The 22,545-nt window shown below is 40.2% G+C and overlaps 1 protein-coding gene across 4 annotated transcripts; it reads right to left on the bottom strand.

The window, feature by feature from the left end:
• Positions 1-2,387: 2,387 nt before the first annotated feature.
• Positions 2,388-20,754, bottom strand: thbs2a (thrombospondin 2a). Of its 4 annotated transcripts, none has more exons than XM_040002022.1 (23): positions 20,401-20,754; positions 19,908-19,979; positions 19,167-19,720; positions 18,695-18,779; positions 16,422-16,621; positions 14,988-15,128; positions 14,809-14,902; positions 14,312-14,482; positions 13,266-13,442; positions 12,764-12,937; positions 11,518-11,645; positions 11,274-11,426; positions 9,987-10,205; positions 9,796-9,903; positions 8,142-8,301; positions 7,935-8,053; positions 7,611-7,845; positions 6,374-6,601; positions 6,000-6,271; positions 5,818-5,915; positions 5,539-5,678; positions 4,530-4,560; positions 2,388-4,194 (listed from the first exon to the last, which is right to left on the bottom strand). In XM_040002022.1, exons 2-23 carry the CDS (start codon positions 19,972-19,974, stop codon positions 4,191-4,193), a joined length of 3,558 nt encoding a protein of 1,185 aa, XP_039857956.1. In that variant the 5' UTR covers positions 19,975-19,979; positions 20,401-20,754; the 3' UTR covers positions 2,388-4,190. The 4 variants fall into 4 exon arrangements, with proteins under 4 accessions (XP_039857956.1, XP_039857955.1, XP_039857958.1 ...); XM_040002021.1 differs by having other exon boundaries at positions 19,908-19,976; positions 20,401-20,753; XM_040002024.1 differs by lacking the exon at positions 4,530-4,560 and having other exon boundaries at positions 19,908-19,976; positions 20,401-20,752.
• Between the last annotated feature and the right edge of the window lie 1,791 nt (positions 20,755-22,545).

Below are 22,545 nucleotides of genomic sequence, written 5' to 3'. Positions count from 1 at the left end.
TCTCTGCCATGGTTCATGATATTTTTGTGTAATCTTACTAACAGACTGAGACAGGTCTTTGAAGAAAAGAAAAAAGAGAATATTTCTATCCGTCAGCAGTGAATGTTATCTATGAGTTCTCTGTTTGACTTAGACATGATTGTGTTCTAATTTCTTAAATTGCCGTAAGTTTCCAGGCCGGTCTCACTGAGAGTGGGAGGCAAGTAGAGCCAGCAGATTATGGAAAAATTCAGTGAGATGAATGTTGTCTATATTTGCAGTAGCCAAGCATCAGACAGGGTGGTATTTAACACCAAAGTGACTGAAGTGGAGCATCACACGCAGAGAAGAGTTCTTCTTTTCATCCTGTGTTTGAATAAGAGGCTTCTCTCCCTCTTACTGTTAAAACTGGTAATCTGGTGATGAGCTGCACACCAACGCATCGATTATAAATACACATCAACACCAAACTGTCCAATGTCTAAATCACTCAGCAGTGACGGGATTACAAGCTCAGCATTTGAGACTCCTAATGGCCAGTGAAAGTGAACTTTCCTTGATGTTCTTTCAGTTAATTGCTAGCATTTATTCATCCTTTTAAAATGCCTGCTGGTTGCTAACTACTTGCCTCTGCAGAAACTGCTGGTTTACTGTGTCACACATTGACATCCTCTGGCAAAGCTTTAAGAACCACCCTGGAACGTGCTCTGGACTTGAAACCAGCCACCAGTGCCAGACCCATATAGCAGTCTTTGGTGTGTGCCACGTGGACTATTCCAAGAACCTCAACCCAAATACCTCTGACACAGAGCTACAAGAGCAAGGTTTTGACTTCCCTATTTTCCCTAATAGCGCATTTCTTTCCTGGCCTCGCCATCATTTACTTAACCCCTTCCCTTCCTGGTTTCTGCACTGATAGACAGAGTTTTGGTGCAAAACCACATAAAAAAACCCTTCAATCGTGCTAACCAAAGGATTTTGCAAAGTCTGTGACTTTGCCTTTTCATTTTAAAGCACTATTAAACATTTGAAGCAGTGACAGTAGACCATACTTTGTAACTGACACTCTAAATAGCACATGAATGTTGGAAACAGTGCCCATCCCACACATGTAACATACAGTTCTGGTATCTGTGATGGGCCCTTTTATATAACATACTAACAGAAGGCCTGTTTTTTTTCTTACAAATAATTTAGCGCTAAGATGAACAAAACAATGGACTTCAAAATTATGTCTTATGTGAGTTAATAAATCTGGTGATGTGTTTTATTTTTCCTGTTGTCAATAAGTTACATGAAAACAGTAAAACTAGCCATGAATTCACCGTATTTACACTGTTTTACACCTATCCAAGGATTGATATATTTTGGGGCAAAATTGGACAGGTAGCCAGGCTCGAGCTGATACCATTGTGTTGATGTTGTTACTGGATCAACAAAACTAATTTTTGTCCAGGTAAAGGCCTTAACCCTAACTATAGCCCCATAACCCTAACCCTGACCATAATCACATCCTAACCTCCAACCCTAACCGCCCACTTTTTTCCAGAGTGGACATCGACAGGTTTTTTTTCCAAGTTACCAAGCTATGACATCATAACAACGTGATTGGTCAAATGCAATGTTGATCCAAGAACAACACCAATACAAGGATATTAGATAGACCAGGTACCAGGTTTTCCCATAAACAAATCCCATGTTTAAGAGCAAAAAAGGAGACAGGTAAAAATTTGAATTGACAATAATTCAAATGGATTTTTCTTTCTTTCTGTTTTTATTTAGAAATAAAAATAGAAAGATTATAGAAATATTATTTATTTATTTATTGCTAATATTATTACATGCTATTATTATTACATTATATTATATATAATTACATTCATGTATGTTATTATTATTATATTTTTATTCTTTATTTTTTATTTAATTAGAAATAAAAATACAGTTCTGGAGAAAAAAAACTCAACACATCTCTCCCACAGGGTCTTGTTGTGGTCCTGGTATTCTGTTGGTTTTGTTGTGTCACTTTGACTTTTAGTTTCTTTATGTTTAGTGTTAGTTCTCATGTTTCAGTTTTACTTTGACGGTTTGTTTTTCTGGATTCCTGTTTGGTTTTTCCTTTTGGAAGAGCAAGGCTCACTTTTCATTATTTCATCTGCCTCCATTTACTACATTGGGGTCGTCCTCTCCCCACGACCCTAATACAGCTTTATAAACTGTTTTTTGCTTAGACTTCTTCTTGCAATAGGAAGAAAAAGTTCTTTCCTAACTACACTTATAGATACATGGTCAAAACGAGTTGGCATGACAACCGTGCCCTGCTTGGCCAGCTTCCAGATGTATTTCTTTCTGATTCTGATATTTTTCTTTGGTATGATTCAAAACCACATGAATAAACCACACTGTTGTACTGGGTAATATGTTTCTTCATTAACACACACACAGGCATCGGCAATGTCACAAACACCTGCTGCCATGAATTTCCACTAGAGCAACAAACGTCTTATTCTGTTGCACAAAAATAATTCCCAAGAAATGACCAATTCCTCACAACAATGCCCAGCTATGACAGTATTTCTAATCCTGTCAATTGTCATAATAAACAACATGGTGTAAAAGTGTTTTATTAAGAAACAGAACAATCTTACACTATTGTTTGTAGAAAACGTATATCTAACAACACAAGTATACAAAAAAAAACAACACATTTACAGTTTGTGCATTGCAAATAAAAAAAATGAACAGGATGGAAACCAAACATGGAGAACATGAATGCTGTTCAGACTGACGACAGCGAAGTTGTACGCAAACACATCCTTAATCCACACAATCACACAGTCACACTTTTAGAGACCTTCATCTGGATTTCTTTTCAATCAACACTATGATGTTTCACAAGATCCATAAGCGATATTTATGACTAATGTAGAAATGAAAATGTAGTTTGTATAAAATGCTTTCACTGTAGTTGATCTTCACGAAACAACCGCTCAAAGTGGCTTATTTCCAAATCTCCAACTCTCAAATGTTAAAGTTACACATTTGATTTAATATCAATTATTTCATTACAATATTTTTGAGCAATGTCACTATTTCAGTCTACTTTCGTTGCTTTGTGTTGCGCATAAAAGTTTCCAAATCGAGTCAGAAAGGCGTTTCTGCGATGGTGCCAGTAGCCTAATTAGCAGCTGCTTTTTAGTGAGAGACTATTTAAAAGATAAAAAATTTGCAGTAATGTGTTAAATCCATTTGAGGACAGCGAGGCTGTCTGGACAGCTAAGTAAATAAACTACCAGAATTAACTCTCTTTGGCAGCTACCGTGACCTACATAAACATCTGCTTCGTGTTTATTTTCGTGATTATTGAAAAGCAGCTGGTGTTTATCTTTATGCTACAGTTACTTAACTGACACACTTGAAAAAAAAAATAATCAATGACTGACAAATTTGAAAAACTAACAAGTACAGGAAGTGCATGAAGACACTAAAAAAATCTGGCAACGCTAATATGTTTTATCTTGACGTCTGTGGTATTCAATTATACGTTTTGTCAGTGTAAACAAATAAATAATTATTTACAAAACTAGGAAAAAAAATGCCAACGAACAAAACAAGCAGAGCATAAATAATTTACAAAAGGAATTATAGTACAGACTTAGTATAAACATCTTTGGCACTTACTCGTCGTTCACTCAAGTTGTACATGAAAAGCACATTTAGGATGAAAAGAATAAGGAGAAGCTATAATGGAGTTAAGGCGGGTAAATGATTATGATTTGATTACAGTTTATGTTTGTCAAACACTGTATGATCAGTTCAGCAAAAAAAAAAAGAAGAATAAAGGCAGAGAACAGCCAAGTCACTCACATCAAACTGTAGGAAATCACAAACAGCATCTAAGAGGTTGTACAATGAATTTAAAGATGTAGAATAGGTACAATAGTTTTAATTAGATATTCGGTAGAGGCTTTTTTAAAAACAAATAAACAAAAAAAACACATGTTGATCAGTTTTTTTTCCTTTCTCAGTTTCGGCAAAACTGAAATGTGCCACTGTTTCTCCTCCAGTGGATGAATCAAGGCGAAAACATGGAAGTATGCGAAGTCTGATTTACATTGACATGGATTCAGCGATGACGTGATGTTTACTCGGAGAGATTCTTGTCTTTTGCCATCAGATGTTTTCTTTTTTTCTGTTTCTACTTGATTCAGTTATCTGTAGAAAGATGGAAAAATATCTTCCATTACTGCCACATTTACAATTAAAACTCAATGAGCCCCTGAGTCAAAGTGCCAGAGTGCAGCAACAACATTAGCATTGTGTGCGTCAAAAAAGCGTGTCTCCAGTAAATGTGGCCGTGATTGTGAGAAGAAGAAAAAAAGCTGCAGACTCATTTTCCACAGTTTAGCGCTAAGTAGAAGATCTGAAGTCCTTGGATGAACACACAAGGATTTTCACAATGCTTCTGGGGCATTGTTCATGGGCAGGGTGGCAAGCAGAAATATAGCGTGACAGCAAACAACACAGCACAGAAACCCTCTCACCATTACCTTGTGAGCACGGTTGGCAACTCCGGCTTATCTGAGGTTTGAAACAAGATGTGGTTGGTTGAAAGAGTTCTACATTTTTAACTCTTCAGTTGCATTTATGTTATTCAAATGACCACACTGCTATAATAAACTATGTAATTTTTATGTAGGCGTTTGGTGTTTAACACCTAAGCCAATGTTATTAATACAAAATTTCTACAATTTAACATGATCTGTTAAATACGTTTTAGGGACAGAACACATTAAAGCTTAAAATCAGTGGCATCCTAGGACTGTCAAATAACACATTGTCATTGGCAAATAACAATGGAGCACAAATTTCAAAATTTGTAAAAAACTTTTTTAGAAATTAAAATGATATTGTTTTTCATTAGGTAAATAACAAATTAGACCCAAATTGGACTTAAATCAGCCACCAAATAACAGTCATATTTGTAATCTTAATCAAAAAATGATAAAGTGCTTTACTATTTTTTTCTTTTTTGTAAAAAAAAAAGAAAAAAAAAGGAAATGTAAAACTTCACGAACAAAGAACAATAATTATATTTTGGCTTTAAAAATATAATTTCGATTAAAGAGCTTGTGCGTACTGGTGGATTACCAATATATTGAAAAAGTGATTTGGGTAATAACCAGTATTGTTAATTTAGGGCAGCTGTGGCATAAACTTTAGATAGAGTTGTGAGCTAATAAATAAATCTAATAAACAGATTCAGTTAGCTTAGCTTATTTTGTTTAAAACAAACTTAAAATATTACAAATTTTCTCCATTTAATGTTTGCTTACTTTAGTTTATGTAATTATTTACAATGAAATGGGGAAGGGCCCCACTTCTGGCACCCTTGCTTTCCACTCTTAATATCAATATAGCTGCTATTTTCACTCAACTAGCATTCTTGATGAACTGATTTCAGCTTTATGCAACACTTGAGTTGCTCACACATATCCATGGGTAATTTATAACAAAACAGAAACATTTGTGGTTATAATTTTAAGTAATTGTGCTTACCTCTGCACTCATACTTGAGGTCAGAGAAGAACACCAGCTCTTGTGAGAAGACAAACAAGCCTAATCTTCCTCCGGCAAAGGTCTTATCATAAATTGGTCCCGAGTCAGCCATAATCTGTTTGCCTTCATAGACCACTACCCTGGAAAACACAAGAAAAACTTCCATGTTTTAATGTCTTGAGACTAAAAAGCTGCATGTCATCAAGTGACTTAAAGGAGGCCTGTAATCAGAGACAGAAAAACATGGGCTTTCCTGTTGTGATCAGCTGTACTTCATACCTTATAAACCCGGTCTTTGGTCTGTGGATGAGATGCCACCTGTAAGCTGTGTAATCCTTCCAACCAATGTTTTTGGGGTCATGCCACAGGGTCCGCACCTTAAAAAAAATAGTTAACAACACTAAAATCAATACTGATACAGGCATTGTAACACACCACTTTGCATTTAGATCGCAGCCCACCTGTCCTGGAGTGTTGCCCGTGTGCCACAAAGCATTCCTGAGGTATTCTCCAGTGCCAGTGGTCGAGTTCACAACTTTGAGTGAAACCCCAGAGATGCCAAACGCCTTGGATGGTTTGTCCTCCCAATAGGTCTGTGTGATCTGCTTCCACATCACAACGTAAAAGCGCCCACTCGACTGGTAACCAAAAACAAAGCCTGCATAGTCATCATCTCTGTCGGTGTTCACGTACATCGTTCCACTGAAATCCACAGCGCTGAACTCATCAAAACCTGTGATGAGGTGAGCAAGTGTTACACTCACAGAGCTCTGCACACTTAAATGGAGTTTCAAATATTTTAAAAAGCAAAGGGAAACATATGTGCACTGCTCACCTACTGCAATGCCTGGGTCAGAGTTAGCAGTCTGAACTAACTCCTTGCCCTGATGTCTGACCACCCAGTTGGGATCAATTTGTGTGGTTCCTTTAGGATCCAGATGCACCATCTGGAATTTCCTGAAGTCTGTCACACTGATGGCATTGTTCTCAGGACACACATCGAGGATATCTGGGATACTGTCGTTGTCAAAGTCATCTTTGCATGCATCCCCTCTTCCATCACCTAATAAAGGAGAAGAATATAAAATTATATTAAAATCATTTTAAAATGTTTCACCTAATTTAAATCATATCTGAAACAAACTATTGAATAGGTTGGGAAAATATCTACGGCAGCTAATGCGAGGATCATAACACTCCCACTGCAGTGACTGTTGAGGAGTTCCTCCAACTAAATATTAAAAATGAATGGAAGTATACCAGTTCTTCCCAGAAAACTGTCCCAAGTACCACTGCCAAGTCTGATGAAGCAAATCAGCCATCTCCTCATGCTGTGACAACTTCCACTGAAACTTCTTAGTATCTGAAGCCTGAAGTCTATTAGAGCCAGGCTGCAGGCTGGGAACTCATGAGGGAAAGGATGCCAGTGGCTAATGAGGGCCACTGCATGGAAGTAGCTTGCCGTCTTCTGTCATCATCTTTGCTATTGAGCAAGAAGCTCAAACGATTCTATCAAATAAACACTATTTGACAAACGGCAAAGGGTGTGAAAGCATCAGGGGCTTTCTCCTCTGCAGTCTGTTTTCAGTCACAGACAGCTGCACAAACTCCAGGTAACCCTGCTTAAATTGGGCACTGTGGACTAATCACAGGCTAAGGCTAAATGGAATAAAAACTTCACAGCCTGATGGTGCCCTCCAAGGCAGCTCACTGAAGTCATGGAGAATGACATCATCCGTGCCAAGCCGGTCACTGACTCTTTCCACAACCACCAAATTTCACACCTGCTGCAGTGAAAGTAACCGCTAACTCTAAAAGCAGCTGGGAGAGGGCATAGGGAAGAAGAAATGTGAAATAAGTCTGAGTGCATAGAGATACTATTTAAGCAAGTAGTCTCAAAATTTTAACAGACTTTTGTTAATATAAATCTTAAGAATGCTACTAAAAGAAGTACACCATTGAATATTTATGCTATAAATCCATGCTAAAAATAGTTGATATCACTCATGTTTCAACTTTTTGTATGGATGTGACACTGCTGCCTTTAAGACTAATACATGCACCATCCTCACCATCAGAGTCCTCCTGGTCTTCGTTGGGTGTTAGCCTGCAGTTGTCTCTGTCGTCAGGTATACCGTCGTTATCGTCATCGTAGTCGCATGCGTCTCCTTTGCCGTCCTTATCGTGGTCAGCCTGGTTTGAGTTGGCCACATAAGGACAGTTGTCTAGATTGTTCTGATGTCCGTCTTCGTCAATGTCCTGGCTGTTGTCGCACTGATCTCCAACCAGGTCATTGTCTAGGTCTGTCTGTTGGATGAATACAAGGATCAGAATGTTAATGCAACATCTATTGACTGTATTGGAAAAAGCCATAATTTACAGTGTGCATAGTTTACCTGGTCAGGATTGTGTAGCAAAGGGCAATTGTCACACTGGTCGCCGACACCATCCATATCAGTGTCCTTCTGGTCAGTGTTGTACACATAGGGGCAGTTATCATTCTCATTAAGAATTCCTGAGAAAAAAAAAACAAATTTATAGTTGCTATAGTTAATTATAGTAGACTGAATACAACATGTCGTCTACATTTTTAGCTATTTTACCATCTCCATCGATGTCCACTGCGCAGGCATCCCCTTCTCCATTGTGGTCGGTGTCAATTTGAGCAGGGTTGTGTTCATAGGGGCAGTTGTCACAGCGGTCACCAACTTCGTCCTTGTCAAAGTCAAACTGGCGAGGATTGTAAAGCAGGGGACAGTTGTCCTGTCGAAGGAAGCACATGCTAGCTAAGTAATGTTTTGACAGTCATGAGCCGAATCATAATGAGTGCACTGAAGAGAATGGATTTGGATTTGCATAAAGTTCGTTTCTGATTTGGTCAGTAACATTAGTTCTCATCTCACTGCATCTCTGCTGGGTTGAGATGTCATAACATATGAATCACATCATTTTCACTTATTCATCAAGCCAGTAAGTAACCCTTTTTTGCTTATAGAAAATATTTCATCATGGGATAATGCTGACCACTCAAAAGGTTGCAGTGACAAACCCTTATGTTAGCAAAGTGGCTGAACTTTCAGGTGCTCCTTACTTCCACAGCAGATGGTTCTACATACTGTGGCACAGTTTTTTTTACACCAAATGTCCTTCATGACACAAACCCCACATTTATCCAGCCTTGTGACCAGCAAAAGGAGCAGACAAGCTGCTCAAACTGGGTGTGTGTCTCCTCCTGGTCTCAAAGCCAGTTAACTATGCTACTAGCAAACTATGCTAGCAAAAGTCCCCTTGCTATAGGATTCGGTGGTTTGTAGCTTTTCTTTATGTTTTCAAATTTATCTGTAGAATATGTTTCCTATAATGTTTATGGATTTCTACAAAGGCTGTATATGTTGTTTGCGCAATGGAAATGGCGTAATACATCAATTAACTAGCAAACTGCACATTTATTAGGTAGAACTTGGCCGTATTTTTATTTTCAGACTTTAATGAGACGTGTTGCCTTATGTCAAGGCCAACCAGACACTCACTATAAATCTGATTCATATTAAGTCTCATTTTTATTTGGAGAGGAAACAAAAAAGTGGTTTGACAATACTCTAATTAGTATTTGAGTTCAACTCAATATTGTATGTAACCTAGAGTTATTTAGTATTGCCCAAGGTTATTGGGTATTCTGACTGTTGCACTAATAGTATTTCAAAGTTTATTATTTTTAAATATTTAATTTTTTTATGTTTAGAATAGACGACTGTCTTTATATTGTTCTAGCCTCTAAAAGTATGCCTTAAAGATTTGCTTTGAAGAAATTTGTTACTTTAAAAATAGTGGTATAAAACCTCTAGACTTTTCCTTTTTAATGCACTGATGAAAAAAATAACATTATAGGCTCTTCACTTATGTCCAGTTTAATTAGTCCAATAATTTCACTAAGGTTTACTTTGCTATTAAGCATCAAATCTCCAGTCTGTCCTGTAAGTTATATGCTTATTACTGAATTGTGTTCATCCTTATGTTTGAACATGATGTCCGTTGTGGGCTGCAGTTGGCACAAAAGTTCAATAACAGGATACCACTCGAGTGGTACGACATTCCCCCCAATCATGCTCTCCGTGGGTGGATGGATGGATTGGGTTTACCATGTCGAAAAAAATTTGTTTTTTTTAGACAAATCATATCCAATTATTGATTTTTTAAAGTCTCTCCACTTTTTTAGGATGCTGCTCACCAGTTTGTAAAAATGGAAAGTTCTCATACCCTTTCATCCAGAATTCCATCATTATCATCATCCTTGTCACAAGCATCTCCTTGACCGTCTCTGTCAAAGTCTTCTTGTCCAGAGTTGGGGAGGCTAGGGCAGTTATCCTGAAATAGTGGCAGTAAACGGTTGACTTTTGCAGTTCAGTTTGGCATCACTGGATTGAATGTGGCAATATTCAGTGAAATACCTTCTTGCAATGGTAAGTGGCATTAGCACCACACACAAGGTTCTGATTGGGCCAGCCATCCAAATCAGAGTCTTCACCACAAATGAAGCCATCTCCAGCGTAACCCGTCCTACACTCACACTTGTACATTGGATCACTGAAGTGGCTGATGTAGATGCATTCGGCATATTTGTGACAGTTGTGCGTCCTGTCCTTACATGGGTTCTCAGGCTCACATACCTAGATTAAGAAAAACAGAGAGGTTAGATGGAATTTCTTACAAGACACAGTTTTCTTACATATTTTCCATTTTGCTGTTTTTTAAATGTGAAGAGTATTTATTTTACCACTAGTCCTGGCAGCTTGTTTTGGGGACTAGCCCTCCAAACAGGGACACCTCAAACTGAGGTGACTGGTTAAAGAAAAACATTTTTCAAAAAAGTTTGGAGCACTTGTGATTTTATGACATGGGTACAGCATATATTCCAAAACAACCTACTGCTCTCCATTTTTTCTTCACAAACTATTCACAGCTGCCACTTATTACCAGATGATGAACCTAAAGTTTGAATGCCACTGCATGAGCTCATAGAGCCAAAAGAGACAGGGAGGCCTTTGATCAGAACTGTGAAATGGAGCCTCTTAATGCCAGCAATGAGACAATTCCCCTTTTCCCAAATCAATTACTGTCAATTGGGGCATCAAATCAAAGACAGGCAGCTGCAGAGGCCAAGAAATGACAAAATGCCCCATGAGGGATGTTATGCGAGTAGTGGTCAAAGTGACACGTTTTTCAGTTTTCCAGGGACTCATTGATCAGAAAAGAGATGAAAACCGTTGTGTTCCAATCAAGTAGTTAATGTGGCATATTTGACAAGTCATATTAAAACTTTTAGTAGTTTTGACAGGGTTGGAAAGAGAGAGATGTGGGCCACAGAGACAAAAGAAAAACATAGCTTTATGACAGTGAACTGATACAGTACAAGGAAGGAAAAATAACCATTCATATCCACCTCTCATTTTAAAAGTTTAAAGCTACTCACGCTGTCATTTTACTTACAAATAGTGGGTCATGGTCAACCCCATTCATTCATTCCTATATACACAAACTCTCTCTAAAAATAAGGCTTTTAAATCCCCTGAAGTGCTGCTTCAGTCATTTAGAAATGTGACATCCAGAAATCCACACATATGCTTATCCAAATCTCCCTGGAGCTAAATCCACATTATATGCTTTATTGTTGTTTGAGTGGTTTCATACCAGTGGTCTATTAAGAGCACTGAAAAAAAAAGCTAACATCAACTCACTTGTTTGTTCTTCTTGGCAGCCTCCACACCCATACCAAAAGGCTGGGTGCCCTTGTAGCGCTTTGGACATGGCAAGCAATGGAAACCTGGATCAGTGTTGACACAACGCTGCATTGCATTCACTTTGTAGCAAACATCAGACACCATATCACACTAGAGGAGAGAAAAAAAATCATCAGCAAAATACAAGCAGGTCTTTTTATGAATAAAGTGCAGCTAGCTTATGAAAAATAGTAACTTTTACCTCATTAATGTCTTCACAGTGGGTACCATTTCCACGAAATCCAGCAGGGCACGGGCCACACTCCCACGAGCCATCGGCAGAGCTGCTGCAGTCCACTCCCGCAAAGCATGGGTTGGACAGACAGCCATCTGCAAGAGGTTTAGATGATGAGAATGGATACATACAAGGGAAAACTTTTAATTTTTACTTTTAATTTGTAATGCTTATCTTAAGTTAATGCTTAATCACCTTTTCAAAATCTACAGTAGCAACACAGACAGTATAAAAATTGGAAGTAGCAACCGTGACATCATCCATTGGTTTCTGAAGGCTGGAGCAGATGTGACATAGAGTGGGCGTGTCTAACTATGATATAATAAGCCATTAACTAATCATCATTGGTTAATCATCATATTTGAACTATAATAATATCACGATTTACAAAATAAGAGTTAATTTTTTTTAATATGACCCAAAGTGAGACCATAAACTCATCAGGAAAGTTTTCACTGAGGTCAATCAGACAGCCATTTTCCCATATACATCTATTGGACCAGAAGTTTCTTTTGCAACCACAGCTACTGCCATCTGGTGGCTTTCAGGTAGAATGGAGGTTCAAAGCGCTTCCACATTGGCTTAATTTTTCTGAACTGGTAACTATATTCTGGTTTTATGCAGGTTTTGAAACCAACTCACAAAAACTTTACTTTTATATTAAAATAAGGGAAAGGTTTTTGAGGTTTTTTTGCCAGATTTTTCACTTTAATGCAGTCGAGGTAATCAGTGTGGTGCTGGTTATTGTTAACACAGAATTATTACTAGTAAGGTAATCTTTTTTTTTCCCAGTGTAGCTGGCAGAACCCAGATTTCCTCTTCCATCTGCCAGTCATTGTTTACAGGTGAAGTCACATCGTTAAACAAGCTCAGAAAAAAAATGTATCTGTTTATAAAGACACATATGGCAGCACAAGAAAATGGCTGTGCAAAACAGATGTTTGGATGTTTTTTCCATCATAAAGACTAAAACAATCAAGCTGATCATCACAGTCAACAGCTGACAGCAACTTGCACAGTACACATTAGGACATTCCAAGTACCTCAGCTGACTGTTTGCATTGCAGGAGAAATCCTAAAATCACTACAAATGCCAGAACATATGTCAGTGCAATCCCTCTGCTACATAAAAATTTTTCAGTGTGGGCCTGTGGATCTGTGAACCCAGTCACCTAAGTAGCTAAAACCATAATGCAGAGTGACTAATGCTCACCAATAGGGCAGTCATTCTTGTTACAGCTGTCTCTGTCGACCGCTTCTCCAAAACATTTCTTGCCGCCGTATTGAGGTTCAGGGCTGTTGCACTCACGGGAACGACTTTTGTGCCCCCCTCCGCAGGTCGCTGAACAGGTTGCCCATGGAGACCACGGTCCCCAGCCACCATCAACTAAAAAAACAGGGGAGACAGATGCTTAGCAGCAAGTCACTTTGACATAAAGTGTTTTATTCATGCCACATTTTTATTCTGTTGTTTCTAAACAAGAAATAAAAAGTTCAGAAGCCTGGAACTTAATACTGCATGAGCGAACATACTGAACCGATCTGGACCAACGTTTGCACCAAGACTGACATGATGACAGTCTGAAACACATGGGGAATGTTGCCTTAGGGGAACCACGAGGCACGAGGGAAGTCCGGCTGCTGGGCACAGATGCTAGCCACTGTAACGGAGATGCTGCTTTTGAGTGTTTCCCTTCACAAGATGAAATACTCACTGGGACAAGGCTTGGCAGTGCAGCCCTGGGTCTCTCTTCCACTGCCCTCACAGTCTCTGCCTCCCAGCTGTGGCACAGGAGCATTGCAGTGTCGTATTCTCGTGATCTGCCCCTCGCCACAGGTCACCGAGCACGACGACCACGGGGACCACAAACTCCACCCTCCGTCCTGGCGAACTGGGCATCAACAATCAGACGTGTCACGCAACAGTCAAACACATATGTGTTGCGTTATCCTCCAGATTTCCATTATAGTACTTACAGACATGTATAATTTGCCAGAGTTAGGAAAAAAGGAGAGAAAGGAGCACCATATTTTCTACAAGTAAACATTATGCGATGCTGGCGATGATGGCTCACTTTCAAAGATGTTCTAAGACGCTTGAGCCAGTATTTTTGTCATTGTGGGTAAACTATCTTCTAGTGGTTAGGCTGATTCAGTCACTCACACAGATGGAGTGTACTGCTAGCTTCAAGCAATGACACATGCTGATTCTATAACTTCTCAAAAAAAAAAAAAAAAAACACAAAAAAACCCGTTCAGCAGTTTTTGTTTCCAGCACAAATCTACCAAAATCACCACACCTCACTTAATAGGACATTAATTATCAGATTCATTAATATTTTATAATATTGCATGGAAAGCTGCGGTGAGTCACTGCACTGTGGAACACCCTTTTAGCCAGTGATTTATTTGGAGTTAACTGTGACTGGGCACACCCTGCAGCCCAACCGTGAGATCCAGCTCTTCACTTAGATTCATCCACTCAAAGATGGATCCAGATTTATGAAGGAGAAAAGTTTTGCAATTCTGAGGCTCTCATCTCATATTTAACTCACTGCTCGGTTTTTCCACAGTTTCATCATCTCCTCCCCCCCACTCCTCTCACTTATCATAACGCTATTTGTTTTAGATTACTGCCAGTGGTGCATACTGTGGTTGAGATAATATCGGTGCAACAGTTACTACTGGATGCCACAGTTCAAATAAAAACTGAGTGAGTCAAGACAAAGCGTTGAAAAAAGAAGAAAGAACAAATCCTCACCACGGCTGTCGCATTTGCCCAGACTGCACTTGCGGGTCTGGATAGAAGGTCCCGTGCAAGGATTGCTGGTTGCGTCGCAAGAACGGCCCCTCTGTTGAGTTCCTATCCCACAGGTCACTGTGCACTCTGTCCACTCTGACCACGGGGACCATCCATCGTCACTGTCCATAGCTGGAACATGTATATGCAACACTTTTATGCTCCATCTTTTTGCACAGAACAGTAGAAAAGACTGTGAAAAGTTCATAACTGTAGCTTTTATTCTTTATATCAACTCGTTTATCACATGACATCGTCTGAAGAACCCACACTAGACATTTTGAGTGTCTGCTAATAAATATGTGGTTCACGTCCAAAGACATACTGGCTGCAATAGTCCTGTAGTATTAAACTTTAATATGCATGAAATGCTGTGTTAATAGGCACATTGCACCATTAATTTAGAATAGTGTGTATAAAATTGCGTGTTTATGTTGTGAAAGGTCCTGCCTACTTACGCAAACACGCGGGGCAACACTCGCCATCGATAAAGGACGGGCTGGCACAGGCCACCGGAGGACAGGTGATTTGGTGGCACACAATCTTGGATTCCTGCCACAATTGAACATTAATGATATGTGAGGCTCTTAAACATCCACAGTAAATCTGCATATATTTCCAGATGACTTGGCACTACCTGACAGGTGCATTTGGTGCAGCTGTCTACAACCCAGTCTTCCTTATCGTCAAACAGGCGGCCATCCTGCCAGCACATGTTTTTCTCTGAGGAGTTCTTCATCCTCCCAAGGGCCTCTTTCATCACTGAGTTTTCTTCTGTCTGAACATACAACAAGTAAGAAAAGAACAGTCAGAAATCGTTAAGACACACTCAAGATCAAAGGTGCAAAGCCACTGACTGGGGGAAAGATAGTCCTGCTGATGAGCTGATTCATTGAAAATAGCGTGTTTGAGGTTAGTTTCACCAGGTGGGAAGAAGAAACGCGTGTGTTGCTTTTGCAAATGTTATTCTAATAAAAAAAGATGACATTTGTTTGAAATCAAGCTTGATCAGAACCATTTCTTTTTGAGATAAAACAACACTACGCTAATAAAAACAAAATCAGTACCAAATGTAGCAACCTTGTAACTTTTCTTGGAATCCTTTGTACCAAGCTATTTCCCCGTCCAGCTCAGCTCATGCTTAGATGCTTTACTTTACTTCAACTAGTCATTGAAAAAAAATCTGATAACTTAAATGGATGAGAAACAACAGAAAAAGACTAAAAAGTTACACCCACTTAAAGAATCTACTCAATTTTTCCCTTGTTGCTGCAGATTATAAAACTCTGAACTTCTTTACATGCTCACTACTTCTTTGAAAACAGCTTACTGAAAAGTGCTGCTTAGTTACGCACATTACCTCCTATCCAATTGGAGACCAGGCTGAGCTCCTCAACACTTGGGAACTATCAGTGGATAAAATACTGCCAAAGATTTTCGGGGGGATATGAGTGCGTATGTGTGTGTGTTCATCCTCCTCTTGGAAAAGGGGAGTAAGCAATGTGGAGCACTAGAATCTAAGACACCACTCGGTCTGGAAGAGCCTCAGGGACCCTTCTCATACCAGCCGTTTCTTTTTTCCCCCTCAAGGTTCATGCCCAGACTCTCTTATTGCTGGGAGGCTCCCAGAGGAAACACATGAGCTGTTTAAACAAAGCCAGACATTAGACTGGACCCCATCACTGTCAGGGGAACACTTCCTATATCCACATGTAACATGTCATAAAATCTGTCTGACTCACGCTGCCACAGATAGCAGGAGTCATATGGGTTCAGCTGTCACAGGCGACTCTATAAACACTCCTGTGGCTACTCACTGTTTACTTTAAAACCAATGTGGGTTACCTAGTAACCTAATTCAGGCCTCTTTACCTTCAGGCTAACACGCGGAGGGCTGAGTCATCTATTTTCCTAAAATGTTGTTTTTTTTAAAGAGTTAAATATTTCTTCCATCACACCAGAGCCACCAATTTTACATTTACTGGCCTGTAAAGTTCAACAAAACAGACAGTAACCCTCTCTAAGACAAATGAAAGTGTTGGCTAGGGTTCATTTATGTGATTTAACTCACCACTTTTTGCAATCCGTCAATAAGGTTGCTGACGACAATGCGCAGGCCTTTGAGCTCCTGGAACATGGTGCTGAGCTCCTCACAGGAGCGTTCACACATTTCTGCGCCCACATCATCCGTCTTCTGACCTATAACGTTTGTAGTGATGGAAGGACTCACGTCCACAATTTCCCCGCTCTCACTCACAATATTGGCATCATCTGGAAGAGCAAATAGCAGATACCAGGGCAAATGGAGGAAAAATAACGCAGGCTGTTGATGGAAAACATGTTTGAGAGATATGACGGTTGAAACGCAAGGACTCAAACGATTTCCTGTTTTTCTGTAGCTGGCCAAAAGATCACAACAATGGCGTAATTGAAATGTTTATTATGTTCCTAAAACCAGATGTCCAGTCAGTGTCGTTCAATTTGGAAAACAAAAAAAAAGAAAGTGTGTCTGTTTGAAATGGTGATGGTAAATCTGTCAGCCCGAGATGACGGCAGAGCTGGCTGTGGGAGAACAGGACAGGATGGCACTGCAGAGCAGAAATCTCTGGAGTTCCCCGTGTGATGCAAAAACCATATTGTGGACCATAAACCTCGCTAACCTTTCAAATATGTAACCACTTGTGATATGTACTTAAGAGACTGGGGGTGGCCACACAGATTTATACTTGTTATACTCTTGTCTTGATATCAGCACAAAAGAATTATGTGAAGAAGTATGTGGGCTGCAGCATTTATCAGTCATTATTAAGGCTGAGGGCTTTGTAATAAAACCAAGTGTATGTTGAGATATTGAGAAAGGGACCTAACTTTAAACTGCAGTGCTATTACAAGAACATAATGAGGCCAAATGTGAAGTTCATTTGCAGTCTACATCTGACTGCTGTGATCTCGGTAGTCAGAAAACCCTACTGAACTTTAATCACATCACAGCTAGCTATACGAATATTCGATGCCCAAAACAAACACACGAGAGACAAATGGAAGCTCCGCAGAACGCCTGTCCTTCAGCCAAGGCGCAACGCGTATCTGCAACTGGTTTGGATCACGCTATGTAAATTGGCGAAGATTAATAGCAGAGCGGGGACTCTAAATCAAGAAGTCATCCAAATTACCCGGTGGTGTCCTACTGTAGCCAACGCAATGTTTTCTTTCCTCTTCAGTCTGCTGGATTCATTCAAATCTCAGGAGGGCTTCACACTGTGTGCGCGTGAGAATGCGTGAAAGCTCGTCTGTGAAAGCAGTTACACATTCTTCTCTCCCCGATGGACGCTCTCGATTTTGTCAGAGTAGAAAAAGGAAATCGGTTTAAAAAAAAAAAAAACGAAAAGCAAAAACTGGGGCAATTTTAATACTGTCCAAGTTATAGGGTTGCCTGGATTTATGGGTGACTTTCGGCATGAATTTTCCTAATGGTGCCGAACCCTCTCTGGTACCAGCCAACCAGCGGAAAACTTCCAGGCGCTGGTGACATTTGTTAAACAAATAAACTCATTCAGCTGGAATTCAACAGTGCATGTGGTGACAGAAAAGCATCAACTGCATACCGCATGGTGATTTTCTCTGTCACAGCAAAACCAAAAGGCTCAGTTTCCAGATCTGGTGGTTCTTCGGGATCTCTATCTTTTGAGCTGAAGCCAGTCTTTTGTGTGAGCCCCGCTGAGGATTGCGAGGTCCTTCAGCTGAGAAAAGCAACCCAATCAGCCAATTCGTGACTTCATCCTGTATGTTTGTGTGTACGTCTGTGTGTGTGCAGCTGGAGGTGGAAGCTCCCCACTTTGCAGTATAACATTCACTTTGTCTTTTCTGTTTTCTTTCCCAGGGTATTATCCCAAATCCACTGCCAATGGAAACAAATGTAAGCATCTGTATCTCCTTTTGTTCACCCTGCACGCTGCTCAACCTCAAGCCACTGCAGTGAAAAGCCTGTTGCTGTAAACATGAAGTAATACTGGGATATCTTGCCACATTTCGGATCTGTAAGCTTTTTGATCCATTAAAAAGGAGATAAATTCATGCAAATGGAGTTGACAGAGAATGCTAAACTGTTTGCCGTGGTCGAAGCTTAACAAAACACAGATACTGGGTGCAGGAGAGTTGCATGTGAAAGAGCTTTTAGATCACATCTGCTAGGTATCAGGCATCAAACACTTTGCAAATATAATTATTTTGACTCATCTTTTGGGTTATGAAAAAAAAAATCACACAAAAGAGAAAGGGTTTGTCATTCATCCTGGATAGCAGGGCCTTTATAGACCTTAAAAACTAAAACAGACACATTCTTACCTTGCTTGGTAATCTCACAGTCTCTACTCAGCAGGATGTCTTCTATTGAGGTGTCAAAGATGAAGCGCACACTCTGGAGAAGGCCCTGTTTGGTGAGAAAATATGTGTCTCAATCACTTTGACATATTTCAGGCAGGACATTTTCTATACCTAGTGCAAGCATGAGCTGGGAATTGGAGCAAACATTTCATGGAAACTCGCTTTTTACCTAATAACATACGTTCCCCCTCATTTCTACACACAAGGGGTAAATTTAAAGTCTAAATTTAGAGTCCTTTCCACACAGAGAAACCAGGGCAACACAGGGAATATGTCAGTCTGTATTTTTGGAAACAGTTGTTTAAACTTTTATTGCAGGGTTAGTGAAGACCACAATTTTGTTTCTTGGACACTGCGAGGGTTGACAAATGCTGGACAAGTAAGGAGTTCCTAGATCCTGGGAAATCGTTCGAATCCACATCCGCTGTCTTACCCTAAAGTGGTTCTCTCGAATGGATCCCTTTGCCACATACATGCGGCTCCCCTCGGCCTTCAGGTGCTCGTAAAATGGCTCATCCAGGATGAAGCTGTCTATGAGGCTGCAGCCGACAAACAGGTTGGCGTTCTCCCCATGAACGTGAAGGGTGATGTTCTTCCACTGCGAGTCGGACAGGTCCACGTCCTCGAATGAAACCACGTTCTGCGAGCCGTCTGCCCAGTAGACCAGGTCCAGAGTGTTGGCGCGTCCGTTGGACACGATCTCAAACTGGCGCCGGCCATCGGGACCCTCCAAACCAATCAGGGTGCCTCGTGAGGAACGGTCCTGGCGTATGCTGGCCACAAACATAAAGCCCTCATTGTTTTGGATCTGACGCAGCATTTGCTTCAGTATGGGTGGGCTAACTGGGGGCAGGTGGTCGAAGCGGATGAAGCGGTAGGCAGGGGCATCTAAGTTCTGGCCCCTGAACTGTTTGGCCCCCAGTGTCCTGCGTGTGATGTCGCTGATTTCAAACAAGTCGAATGATGTCTCATCCTCCTGCTCGCCATCTATACATCAGACAAGAGGAAATGTAACTGGAAAGCTAGAAGAAGAGTTCATGAACTTAAAAGCAGAATGGGAGCAACTGGCAGAGTTTTCGCTAAAACAAAAAACAAAACACTGGAATTGGTGACTCAAATGGAATAATAATAATTATTAGACAGCAATACCACAATCAATCCATTTACAACTCACCTTCAGTTAAAGCTTGAAGGTAATTAAATGACAACAGCAACAAGAAGAGACTTCTCCTGAGTATCATATCTGCTTCAAAAACAAAGACATAGTTTTTGTTAGATTTGTGCCTCTTTTGTCTTTTTTCTCCATCCTTGGTCCATCTCAAATGCTGCACTCAAGTCTCTCAGTCACAGGATGACTGGAAAAAAGAAGAGAAAAAGCCACATGCAATACAGGAATAAAATGATAATAACAATAACTCCGGCCAACGAGTTGTTACACAGTTTACAGCTTATTAAACTTTGCAACATTGCACATCAAGTTTTATACCCTGTTATGCAGGAAAGAGTCTTTCAGCAGTCCAGCAAGTTTTTCACATTTATTTGTCTGTTTGCACTCTGCAGGTAATGAATCACTTACAGCAGCCCTGGTAAATTTGCCCTGTACTGATTTCTCCTCACATAACATTTCAACGATAAGCAGTGTATGCATTCCTAACCTACTTACTTACCTGACGAATTCAGTATCTTAAAAAAAGAAATCCGTCAGAGATCCAGCGACAAGAGTAAAAACAAAAAGAGCCGAGGGTAAAAATGAATGAGCAGTGGTATCTCCTGTAAATGCCCGTAAAGAAAAAAAAGAAAAAAAACAAAACAAAAGTGTACAGTCCACTTTGGTTCACTACATCCACAGTCTGGAGGACCTGAGGCACAACAGTGACCGAGGCGCCCTCCTCCCTCCTCTTATATAGGGGCTCGCACAAAGTCTGTCAATCAAGTGTTTCGGGTCTGAGCAAGTTTGAGGTCGGCTGTTTAAGAGACACAATTACATAATTATCTTCCGATTGCGTAATTTTCTTAGCCGCGATCACACGCGGAGGCTGCTAGGGGGATTCGTGACCCCTCCCCTCCCGTTTTTCGCCGAGATGCCCGCGAGCCCCTCCCTCCCTAACAAACCCACCTTCCCACTGTGTCCGGTGCGGGCTTTCTCAGGGTAACACACGCAGGGATGTGGGCTGTTTTCCTCTAGAGGGACGAGACACCAAAGCTTCATTAAATGGCTGCACTAACAGCAGGTGGACTTGATAAGTGTATTAATGTGCAGTTAAGGAGAGCAGAATTGGAATTCAGTCGTGAGGTGGAAAGCCGTTGCGCACTTTCCTCAATAATACTGATCTGTGGTAGATTTTAAAACACCTTTTCATCCACACTCATAAACTTAAAGGTATGCCTCATTTCTGCCTTTCAAGTGTGACAACCTCAACGCTTGCCAAATGTCAATAATTCAAATTGAGAATCCCAGCTATGTCTGCAATGTGAGACGAAAAGAAAATGAAAATGACCCTTTAATACAACAGATTCCCTGGAAGCTTCAATTTTAGCTGGCGAACAATGGCTTGCGTCTGGAAATTATCTGGTATTGCCAAAGCTTCCCCCTCATTCCTGGAGGCTTTAGAGGGGTCTTGTGGGTAGACCTTTGTGTACCAAAAAGACACAACTGGGGCATTTGGTTTTGGAGTTGGAGACGCGCATTCCGTTCAGGGCTGAAGAACACAAAGTTTCATACCACATGGAATCACTGCCTTTCAACAACATGGATTCACTTGACCTGAAAGATATTAGAAACTGCAGCTCCGAGTCAGACACTCAAGAGTATGGTAAGGATGGTGGATGAAGTGACCAGAAGAAACCTCTTAGGAGTAGAAAATACACCACAGACTTATTAATTGTGGTTCAAAAATGTTTTAGTGGCTTCTGTGGAGAAATATATAGTTAGTTCTACTGAAGCTGTATCTAAATTGCTAAACATTTTATTCCATTTACTTTTCTAAGTGATACCACCTTTAATTTCTAAAACCTGGATTCGCTCTTTTATTGGTAGTAGGCTTAAAAAGTAATGAGGTTTTACTAGGGTGGTGGGAAATGGCACAAAAAAAAGTTTACTGGCATTCTAGGCATCTCTTTAATAAGTACGGAGCTACTGCAGGGCAGATTTAAACAGCGGAAATTAAATTGCAAAATTCTGTATTCACAGGGGAGAAGAGAAGAATAGGTAGCGTGTCTGTATCCATGCCATATTTGTTTGGACGAAATTGGCATGAAGAAAGAAACGAAGAAAAAGAAGGGTGAGAGGTTTTTCATCAGTGGTTCTTTTTTCAACATTTTTGCATCATTTTCTGGGTCAGTTGGACCGCATTAACATACAGTGCTTACCTAGTAAACAACAGAGATCAAACGTTAATGCAGATTGGTCTATTAAGGCTATAAACACCAAAGATCTGGAAGGAAAGAAGAAATGAAGGTGATGGATGTCAGTTAGGCTGATAAACAACAATAGTTTCCAGTTCTCTTCTCCAAGCTGTGACTTCACCGTGGAGGTTTTAAAAAAAGAAAGAAAGAAAGAAAAAAGTTCAGTGTGACTCAGGATCGTAGTCTTAAAAGGAAATCTGGCACCCAAAATGTTTAAAGTACTGAGAACTGGAGAGAGTGACACATGTAACATGCAAATCTCAAAATTTCTGTAAAATACAACAGTTCTAGGAATGCTGAAGGTAGATTGCGCCCTTTTTTCGTCATAAGATTTACTTTAAATATCCCCTTTAGCACAATCGCGCCAAAAAGCTGAGTAATCCCAATGAAACACATTTGGCTGGAAT

This window comes from Simochromis diagramma, unplaced genomic scaffold, assembly GCF_900408965.1.
Source record: "Simochromis diagramma unplaced genomic scaffold, fSimDia1.1 OVJJ01000421.1, whole genome shotgun sequence".
NCBI classification, from domain to species: Eukaryota; Metazoa; Chordata; class Actinopteri; order Cichliformes; family Cichlidae; genus Simochromis; species Simochromis diagramma.
This window is presented reverse-complemented; position numbering and strand designations above follow the sequence as displayed.

Coding starts and splice junctions, on each gene's coding strand:
- thbs2a (XM_040002022.1), bottom strand. CDS start 19,974: ATGATACTCAGGAGAAGTCTCTTCTTGTTGCTGTTGTCATTTAATTAC. Junction 18,780..19,166: donor TTCGAGAGAACCACTTTAGG/GTAAGACAGCGG, acceptor CTCACCAAACAG/GGCCTTCTCCAGAGTGTGCG. Junction 14,903..14,987: donor GCACCAAATGCACCTGTCAG/GTAGTGCCAAGT, acceptor CAATTGTGGCAG/GAATCCAAGATTGTGTGCCA.